This window comes from Ailuropoda melanoleuca, chromosome 3, assembly GCF_002007445.2.
Source record: "Ailuropoda melanoleuca isolate Jingjing chromosome 3, ASM200744v2, whole genome shotgun sequence".
Classification (NCBI taxonomy): Eukaryota; Metazoa; Chordata; class Mammalia; order Carnivora; family Ursidae; genus Ailuropoda; species Ailuropoda melanoleuca.
The window spans coordinates 10,227,596-10,238,765 of record NC_048220.1 but is presented as its reverse complement, the minus strand read 5'-3'; the positions used below and the strand labels follow the sequence as shown (position 1 = coordinate 10,238,765).

Here is an 11,170-nt window from a genome sequence, read left to right as displayed (position 1 = left end):
GGGTTTTCATTATTTCCCAATTTCAGCTGGCCTATGTGTCAGTTCTTTCTGCCATCCTCCATCCATCACCAGGTGGGTCTTTTAGCCTTTTTCTCGTCGAGTACTTGGAAAGAAATGACAGGTGCTGTTTCCAGCAGAAAAGAAAAGCCTTTTTCTCGTCGAGTACTTGGAAAGAAATGACAGGTGCTGTTTCCAGCAGAAAAGAAAACAATAGCCCGGTATTCTATTCATCAGCTTGGTTTTAAGATGACTGAAAACCTAATATTGAAATAAGCACTTTAAGAAACACAATACTGCTCTATTACTGTTAGTGTTGAATCTGCTTTGTTTTGTATTTAATCCTTCATGGCTCTGGAATCAAATAATTATGACTGCAAAACTTAGATAACAGATGAAAACTAAATTTAATTTTTTGTTTAAATGCTGAACACTGGTAGAAGTAACATACAGTATTAATAAATGAAAAGCATCAGCTCCCATTTTGGGCAAGTAATATTTCTGCTTTCATTCTAAGATGGACTTCATTTTGACTTTTCAAAACACTGGGGGCTATATTGCTGTTATCCAAGAGCTGTAAATACTTGGGCAAAATAGTTTCCTTCCTTTCTTCCTTCCTCCCTCCCTCCCTCCCTCCCTTTCTTTCTTTTTTTTTTTTTTTTATTGTTTTGTTTCCCCCCCCCCCTTTTTTAAGTAGTTATCTTTCGATGGCTTTTTCCCCCTCATCCACAAAATCTCAACCCTCCGATTGATTCCTGCTTTTAGGGGCCTCAGATAATTTTAAATTCTCATTTAAGAAACATTTGGTGTCTAGCGTAAAATAGTATGCTGGATGCCGAGGAGGAATACCAAGAGGTATAAGACACAGGACGCAGCTCCCTGCTTCTAGAGAAGAATTTGTATGAAACGGACCAGCCGCGAATCCCGTCGTCAGTCAGTATGACGTCTCCTTTGCCGGCCTTTAGTGATTAAGTACATCGCTGCGGCAACAGCGGTATGCACTCAACCAGTTTAATTCTCAAAGTGCCATCCTAAGGTGGAAAATGCAGAATTCCACTTAATTTTCACTTTTAAAGGGGAAACATTAAGGAAGGCAGATTCAGGTTGGCTCCCTGAGGTGTCTGCTGAGGGGTTTCCTTTCTTCCAGTCCCAGACATGCTTACCAGTCCCACCTGCTCCCCAGGACAACGCACAGATCCCTTCTTGGTTCTAGGTCTAATAGCCCACACTGAGCACCGACCAATAGGCTCGTCCCGATTCCGCTGAGGGGCGGGACCTCGAGCCGGACCTGGGCTTCGGGGACCCGCCCCCCGTACGTGGTTTGCGTGCGTGACGCCATGCGGCGCGAGGTGGTTTCTACAGCGTGTGGCGCCCCCCGGCGGCTGCGACGACTCAATGTGACAGCGGGACCTGAGCGCCTGCCATGGAGCCGCAGAAAGAGGCGCGAACACCCGGGGACCCCGTCGCGCGGCCGTCTGGGCTCTCGAGGTCTCAGACGCCCAACGACGAGGAGCGGCAGGAGGGCGACACAGCGCCGGCAGAGGCTTCCCTGGGCGCGGAGGCGGACGGCGCCTGTGCGGACGCGCTGTGGGAGCTGCCGGTGGAGCCCGCCGAGCGGAGGCCCGAGTGCAGCCGCTGCAGGTGACCGCGGAACGGGGGGCGGGAGTGTGGCTGGCGGCGGCCTTCGGAGGAGGCTGCAGCGCCCCCTGCCGGGAAGGCGGCTGCTCCGGTTCCGCCCAGGGGAGCGCTGCCTCTGGCGTCGCCGCGCTTGGGTAGGCTGGTGACCTTGGGATCACTCTGTGAAATTGCTGTCACAGCCCTTTGGTCAGAAGCCGTTCATGAGTATTTAGCCTCACTTCCTGGAAGACCCCGAGCGTGTGGTGGGATGAGCGGACGTGAGTTCCCCGTCTAGAAACTTAAGAGTCTGATAGGGGAAGTGAGGGGTAATGACAGTAGTACTTGGAGTAATGAACACTTTTATGCTCAAGGGACATAGTCATCTCAGTAAAAAAAAAAAAAAAAAAAAAAAAAAAAAAAAAAAAAGTAAAAACAGAGAACAGAGATAATAGTTACGATTGGCTTTTGAATTCTGAATTCGTTTGGATTTATTGAGCATCTGTATCGTGCGAGGCATCTGTGTGGTGCTAGGTCCTGGGAATGCAGGCATGGATAAAACACATTGTCTCTATCCTCATCGGGGCACTTACAGTCTGATGAAGAGACAGTTTATTAAACAGGCAACAACAGCTAACACCGAATGCTCGCAATATGCCCAGTTGTTGCAGTACCTTTCCGGATTACCTCACTGTGCTGGTGTACTTCAGGATGGGGCGGGGAGGGATTGCTTTCCCTGCCTGTTTACATTTTGTGCCGTTTAGATACACGATTCTCTTTACCTTATGGATGTTCGGGATCATTATGCTCTGTTCCTGAAGGTCTCCGTCTGTCACCTTTCTGTTGCCTTACACAGTTTTAACCCTTAGATAGTCTCTCTGCTTCCTCACCGGGGATAGGTCAGCGGTTTGTCATCACATCCTACACTCCCCTGACATGGCTCTCATCAGAGTCACCAGTAACCTCCCTGAGATGAAACCCAGTGGATCTTTTCCTGTTCACTTTTTACCAGATCTCTTGGCAGCATTCTGCATTTGAATGCTGACTTCTTTTTTAAAATTTATTTTTTCTTTAAAGATTTTATTTATTTATTTGAGAGAGACAGTGAGGAGCGAAGAGCACAAGCAGAGGGAGAGGCAGAGGCAGAGGAAGAAGCAGAGTCCCCGCTGAGTAGGGAGCCCAGACTTGGGCCTCCATCCCAGGACCCTGAGATCATGACCTGAGCTGAAGGCAGATCCTTAACTGACTGAACCACCCAGGCCACCCCCCCCCTTTTTTTAAGGTTTAGTTTATTTATTTGACATAGAGAGTGAGAGAACCCAAGCAAGGGGAGGGAATACTGACTTTTTCAAACATTGTGTGTCTCTGGCTTCCCTGTAGTTTATCTGAGTTGTCGGTCCGAGCTTTCTTTGCCAGTTCTACTCAGACTCAGAACGTTGGGCTTCCTCAGCTCTTGATTCTAGATTCTATTCTCTTAGAACCCCACATTTTCCACGGGTGATCTTACCAGTTTTCATGGATAAATTATCACCTCTACCCCAATACTTCTAGCCCAGCCCTTTGTCCTGAGCCCCAGACCTATACATTCATTTAACCCGTATTTATTGAATGCTTTGCAAATTCTTGGTAATACAGTGAAATTTGTGCCCGCATGGGATGTTCAGCCTATTATTTGAGGCAGATAATAAACCAGCAACCAAATATGTAATTACAGAATGGAAAACAAACAACAAACCAACAGCGAGACAAAGGAATGGGACGCTGTGACAGAAAATCTCAGGATGGTGTAAGGAAATATTTCTGAGGAGATAACATTTATACTGAGATTGAAAGATGAGAAAGATCCAGTCAGGAGAAAGGCATTCTGAGAAGGAAAACAGAAGGACAGACTGGTTTAGTGTGTTTACCACTTAGCTACTTGGACTATCCTTCCTTGGACATTTTGATCTTTTCCAGGATTGGATTGTAAAGTTCAGAGGAAGGGATCCTGAGTGTAAGGGTCTTTTTATATCTACTAAATGTACTACTGAGAGTAGATACTCAATATAGACTTTTGAGGAGAATAAATAATTTGTGTCTCTAAGGGACTACACATATGAACAGAAGGAGTGTATGAGTACATTTTATTTAAACAAGCTCCCCAAAGGTGTTAGGAGATAACACTTAACAATGCTGCAAACGGGTTTCAATAGAATGCTGACAGAAAAGTATTTCAAATATATATCAAAGGCTAAGTTATCATGCTAGCTTTGTCGGTAGTTTTTAGTTTATTCAGACCTGCTAATTATAAATGCTGTATATAGTTTTTTAAGAAGAAAATTAGTCTCCTACATTTAGCAAACATTTAAAGTTTTTCTGATCTGTTCCCCCTCCCCTTAATAGACTTTATTTTTTAGAGAAGCCTTTGATTCACAGCAAAATTGAAGGAGCAGAGACCTCCTATATATCCTCTGCCCCCACCTGTTTCCCCCATTATCAGCATCCCCTGCCAAAGGAGTACATTTGTTAAATTGGATGAACATCATCATAACTCAATGCCCATAGTTTTACATTAGGGTTTACTGTAGGTGATGTATGTATTTTGATTTTGGACAACTTTATAATAACATATATCCACTATTATAGTATAATACAGCGTATTTTCACTGCCCTAAAAATTCTGTTTGCTCTGCCTTTTCATCCCTCCTTACACCTTAGCCTAATCTGCTTTTTAAAAAATGAAAATGACTTTTATTTTATTTTATTTTATTATTATTTTTTTAATGATTTTTTATTATATTATGTTAGTCACCATACAGTACATCCCCGGATTCCGATGTAAAGTTTCGATGCTTCATTAGTTGTGTGTAACACCCAGTGCACCATGCAATAGTGCCCTCCTTACTACCCATCACCAGTCTATCCCAATCCCCCACCCCCCTCCCCTCTGAGGCCCCCAGTTTGTTTCTCATAGTCCATAGTCTCTCATGTTTCATTCCCCCTTCTGATTACCCCCCTTTCTTTATCCCTTTCTTCCCCTACCGATCCTCCTAGTTCTTATGTTCCATAGATGAGAGAAATCATATGATAATTGTCTTTCTCTGCTTGACTTATTTCACTTAGCATTATCTCCTCCAGTGCCGTCCATGTTGCAGCAAATGTTGAGAATTCGTTCTTTCTGATAGCTGAGTAATATTCCATTGTATATATGGACCACAGCTTCTTAATCCAGTCATCTGTTGAAGGGCATCTCGGCTCCTTCCACGATTTAGCTATTGTGGACAATGCTGCTATGAACATTGGGGTGCATATGGCCCTTCTCTTCACTACGTCTGTATCTTTGGGGTAAACACCCAGTAGTGCAATGGCTGGATCATAGGGTAGCTCAATTTTTAACTTTTTAAGGGACCTCCACACTGTTTTCCAGAGTGGCTGTACCAACTTGCATTCCCACCAACAATGTAGGAGGGATCCCCTTTCTCCACATCCTCTCCAACAATTGTTGTTTCTTGCCTTGTCTATTTTTGCCATTCTAACTGGCGTAAGGTGGTATCTCAGTGTGGTTTTGATTTGAATTTCCCTGATGGCTAATGATTTTGAACATTTTTTCATGTGTCTGTGAACCATTTGTATATGACTTGGATTTTAGCTTGTTTTCAATTACATTTACTTAATAGTTTAGGATTATAATTCATTCCAACATTTCTGTACTTTGCATTTGCTAGTGAAATTTTGTACCTTTTAAAAGCCCTTCTCCCCCTTGGCATAGTATGCATTTTATTTATTTTAATTGGTTAGATTACAGTTCTAGAAATATAGAGAGTATTTAGGTGTTATTAGTAAAATATAAGCTAATTGATGGGTCTTTATGTTTTATTTCATTAAGCTTTTGTGCTTTTACTAGTTCCCTGGGTGAACTTATCTACATTTATGCTTATAATAGTTTTTAAAACTAAAATGGATTCTTAGATTTGAGTGATCAGCAAGTTAAAATTTTTTGGCCATTTACTTAAAACAGGAATCATTTCTCTAAACATATGACTATAATTATCATTGCCTAGGGAGTTCCGAAAATTGGTTTTATTCAGGCAGTACAAACTCAGTTTAACTTCAGAGCAGAATCTTACTAGTTGCAAATGCAAGATCTCTTAAACATGAGTAGGATATTCTTTAAAAGAGCCCAAACTAATTGGTATTATTGCTAGATACCTATTTTATTTAAAGTGTGTTCCTATTGAGGGAACAGGATGTACAGAGGTGCAGTATATAGAGAAGAGTATATTTGGAGAGCTTGGTGGAAAGGAGGGGAAGGAGAGGGAGCTGTAGAGATTAGTGGTGGTTGCATTGGGAAGGGCCAGGTAAGCTATGTTAGGGAGGTTAAGAAGAATTCAGCCTAATATACTTGCATCTAACAAACCAAGCACTGGAATATTTTTTTATTTGGATGGTTGTCACAAGTGTGACTTCATTAGGTGACTTTTAGATATAATAATTTATATCCTGTTTTATTAAAAATTGCAGACTGATTGGTGACATGGTGGTAAAAGTCTTGACTGGGAAGAGTTAGAACCTCATTCTAGTGAAGATGTTAGGCACCTTAATTATACTCTTACATCTTCTATAGATACTGCCATGAGCCTGAGGAGAAGAGTTAGAAACCACTGGAAATCATTGGTCCTTAGAATAATGGAGTAATGTAAACCATACAGTATTTTTTAATCGAGGGAGGGAAACAACAGCAAGGGCATGCACACAGGCTGCCACAGATAAGCCCTAAAACAGAATTTTTTTCTCTCTCCACTGCTTTCTTCCCCTCAAAGTACAAAATAGGAAGGATTATAATATACTACACCAGTATATTTAGCACACATTTATTAAGCACTGACTATGTGCAGGTTACCTACCAGGCCTAGGTATTTTGTATGCAAGATTTTATTTATTTCTCATAGCAACAATTGTAGAGTTAAACTGTTAGCTTTTATTTTATTTTTTATTAAAATTTTTTAAAAAGCTTTCATTTATTTATGTAATCTCTGCATCCCATGTGGTACTTGAACTCATGCTCCCGAGATCAAGAGTCACACAGTCCTCTGACTGAGCCAGCCAGGTGCCTCTATATCATTAGGTGTTAAATGATGAGGCGGTGCGACACCCAAAAAACAAATAATCACATTAAAATGGGTAGAGGACCTAAATAGATATTTTTCCACAGAAGGCATACAAATGGCCAATACACACATGAAAAGACGATCAATGCACTCATCATCAGGGAAATACAAATCAAAAACCACAATGAGACATCACTTCAGAAGGGCTAGAATCAAAAAGTCAGAAATAGCAAGTAGTGGTGAGGATGTGGAGAAAAGGGACCCTCGTACACTGCTGGTAGGAATGTAGATTGCTACAGGCACTGTGGAAAACAGTATGGAGATTCGTCAAAAAATTGAAAACAGCAATACCTTGTGATCCAGTAATTCCACTACTAGATTTTTACCCAAAGGAAATGAAAACACTAATTTGAAAATATATATGCACCCTTGTGCTTATTGCAGCATTATTTACAATAACCAAGTTATGGAAACAATCCAAGGGTCTATCTGTAGATAAATGGATAGAGGATGTGTGGTATGTGTATATGTATATATGGTGTGTGTGTGTATATATATATATATATATATATATATAGTGGAATGTTGTAATACATTTTATTTATATATATAAAATAGAATATTACTTGACCAAAAAAAAGTGTGAGATCTTGCTATTTGCAACTACATGCAAGGACCTAGAGGGTATAATGGCAAGTGAAATCAATCAGACAGAAAGACAAATACCATATGATGTCACTTATACGTGGAATCTAAGAAAACAAGTGGACAAAGAGACAAAAAAAACACAGACTCTTAAATACAGAGAACGAGCTGGCGGTTGCCAGAGGGGAGGTGAGGGGGGATGGGTGAAATAGGTGAAGGGGATTAAGAGGTACAAACTTCCAGTTGTAAAATAAATACGTCATAGGGTTGAAAAGTACAGCATAGGGAATATAGTCAATCATATTATAATAATGTTGTATGGTGACAGATGGTGATTACGCTTATCATAGTGAGCACAGAGTAATGTATAGAATTGTTGGATCATTATGTTGTACACCTGAAACCAGTATAACCCTGTATGTTAATTATGCTTCATTAACACAAAAAAGTAAATGATGGGGAGGTAGAGGTAGCCAATAAATAGCGGAGTTGGGTCTCCAGCTCCAGCCCACTTGCTCCTGAGCTCAGTAAGCTCTTGACCCGGCACTGTGTTTGCTGAAGAAGCCTTACGATTTTGTTGGCAGAGTTAGATGTAGTCACTAGTTGAAGTTGAGCCACCAAGGCCGCAAGACTACCTCTGATTTTCATTTTATTTGTTTGTTTGTTTATTTATTTATTTATTTTAAAAGTAGGCTCCATTCCTGATGTGGGGTTTGAACTCACGACCCTGAGATCAGGAGTCTCATGCTGTACTGACCGAGCCAGCCAGGCACATGATTTTCATATTTTTTAAACCGAAGTATGTTTACTTCAGGCTTAGTAACAAGATGCCTGAACTTTAGTATTTTTTATATATATGTAAAAAAAGGAGATGTAATTTACATAAAGCATAATGTAAGTTTAAGCTATACAGTGTGTGGATTTGATAGGTTTATAAAATGCAGTGTAATTAGCTCTGGTAGTATTAGCTTTGGTACATAATTATCCTGTCTTTTTTTCTGATGAGAAGACTTAAGATCTCATCTCTTAGAAAATTTGAAGTGTTCTGGGTTTTATCTTTTAACAACATCTAGTTCCTTTGTTCCACATCTTCGTTTTTCCTTATTCTTTAGGTATGCATATTCTGGAGAAAAAAATTGTGGGGATAAAATCATGAGACAGGGAAGCAGGTGTTTAAGAAGAATGCAAGAACCACACATTGGCAGCCAACACATGTTTTGTGTTGAACTAGTATTTTATGTTTTTAAATTAGTACTAACAGTTGAAAATCAAGATGTTTTATATAAAAAATCCAGTTTTCTGGCTTTTGTGAGAATAGGGAGATCTAGCAGCTCAGGGACCACCTTTTGGAGCAGTGGTTGGTTGAGCTGAGCGTTGGTCATGATGTTGGGTTGGATATGATCTGTTCAGGGCACCATAGCTCCTAGGTATTCCTGCTTGATTCATACTTATCAACTACCTGCCCCTTGTAGGCATTTGCTTGATTCTAGGTCTCATGTACACCATGATGGCTAGTCTGCTTAAGCATTAGGGTAAATCAGCCTAGATATGGTAGGTACAAGTGAAAAATGGTGATTCCCAAGGCAATTAGTTTAGAATATATTAAGAGTGTTGAATTGGTAATCAACTCTTAGGTTTAGAAAACAAAAACTATTTTGGCAAATTTAAAATCAACTAGATTCTTGATGATGATTTTTAGAGTTTTTTAGAAGTAAAAACTTAGATAATTTGAAAATTTAATTCTTTGTTCATATAAAAAATATCATATTCCCAAGAGAAAAGTATTAAGTTAATTTGTTCTTTCCTGTTAGTATAGAAAATATGTTTATTCTTTGAAGTCGTTCATTTGTAATATATGTGGAAGGCTAACTGATTTATAAATTACTATGCAGGCTAATCTTATGTTCAAAGTTAAGCAAAGGGAATTTTTTCTTAATCTTAATTAAGTCTCCAAAGAGGAGTGACCAATTTAAAAAAGCACATTAGAGCTTTCTAAATGTTTGATTTATTTTCCCCAAGAAAAATAAGAATTATATCATTACCCTTTGATGGGTAGAAGTTTTCTTCAAAGAACATCAGAGCATATTAATTTTTAAAGTACGTTTGCCCAAAATTAATAATTCATTGTTCTGTTCATGCTTATATAGTGAGAGAAAATATTCAGAAATAGTCTAGTCTAAAATTTGCTATTATTTAGACAGGGGGGAGTTAAGATGGCAGAGGAGTAGGGGACCCCTTTTTCAGCCGGTCCCCTGAGTCAAGCTGGATAGGTACCAGACCAGCCTGAACATCCACGGAATCAGCCTGAGACACAGGAAGATACATCTGGATCTCTACAAATGAACATCTCCAGTGCTGAGTATTGAGGTACGAAGCGGGGAGCCGTGAAACCGTGCACAGATATTGGAAGATAAATGGAAGGGGGAGGGAGCCGCCGCGTTTGGGCGCCGGGAAGTGGTAGCCACCTGCGCTGGGGGGGGGACTCGTGGACTGGCACCCGCAAGACAGCAGACTGAGACCGTGAGCCGGGAGCGCGCGCCACCAGGCATCTCATGGAACTCCAGAATCACGGTGTGCTCACTGGATCCAGACTGAGACCGGGAGCTCCGGGAGCGCGTGCGGGGCAGCTGGCGGCGTTAGAAACACAAAGGACAAAGACGCGCTGGCCCTGGATGCCGGGTGTGGGGTGCACATCCCGGGACGCTGCAGGGTTGAGCAGCACCAACAGAAACAGAGTTAAAGTGGCCAGAACATCAGTGGAGAATGGTCCACGGTCCCTCTCTTCGGAGACAGAGGCTGAGATTTGGCCGCTGCTGCTCTGACTCTCAGAAGAGGCACAGCAAACCTCCAGGGAAAGCCGCCAGAGAACAAAAGCCTGGAAATACCGGCTCACAGCGTACCCATCCCCATCCCCATCCCCCCTCGCAGGGGACACGGAGACTCTACCCAAACGGGGTTGCCTGAGTATCGGCGCGGCAGGCCCCTCCCCCAGAAGGCAGGCTGAAAAATCAAGAAGCTCACAACCCGGGGTGCCTGGGTGGCGCAGTCATTGAGCGCCTGTCTTCAGCTTAGGGTGTGATCGCGGCGTTCTGGAAAGGAGTCCCTCATCGGGCTCCTCCGCTGGGATCCTGCTTCTTCCTCTCCCACTCCCCTGCTTGTGTTCCCTTTCTCGCTGGTTGGCTCTCTGCCACATAAATAAATAAATAAAATCTTTAGAGAAGAAGCCCATGTCCCTAAGATCCCTATAAAACAAGGGCGCACGGCCTGGGTCCCAGTCAATAATTTGGGCTCTGGACAACCCCGCAACCTCTCCTCATCAGAATGACAAGAAGGAGAAGCCCTCCCCCCACCGCAAAGAAAAGACAGTGAGTCTGTGGCCTCTGCCACAGAAATAATGGATATGGATGTAACCAAATTATCAGAAATGGAATTCAGAGTAACGATGGTCAAAATGATGAGTAGACTTGAAAAAAGTATTAACAAAAGCGTTACTGAGAATATAGAATCCCTAAGGACGGAAATGAGAGTGAATCTGACAGAAATTAAAAATTCTATGAGCCAAATGCAGTCAAAACTAGAGGCTCTGACGGCCAGGGTGAATGAGACAGAAGAACGTATCAGCGAATTGGAGGATGGGTTAGTAGAGGAAAAAACGAAAATAGAAGCTGGACTTAGAAAAATCCACGCCCACAAATTTAGATTATGGGAGATTACTGACTCAATGAAACAATCCAATGTCAGAATCATCGGCATCCCCGAGGGGGTGGAGAAAAACAGAGGTCTAGAAGAGATATTTGAACAAATTGTAGCGGAAAACTTCCCTAATC

The 11,170-nt window shown here is 41.7% G+C and overlaps 1 protein-coding gene across 2 annotated transcripts in view; it reads left to right on the top strand.

The window, feature by feature from the left end:
• The first annotated feature begins 1,333 nt into the window (after positions 1 to 1,333).
• The window catches only part of DTWD2 (DTW domain containing 2), a 97,641-nt gene continuing 87,804 nt past the window's right edge, over positions 1,334 to 11,170 (top strand). For both annotated transcript variants that reach the window (XM_034655911.1, XM_002915451.4), the window contains exon 1: positions 1,334 to 1,638. In XM_034655911.1, coding sequence (XP_034511802.1) covers positions 1,421 to 1,638 — 218 coding nt within the window. In that variant the 5' untranslated portion in view covers positions 1,334 to 1,420. The remainder of the gene's footprint in view (positions 1,639 to 11,170) is intronic.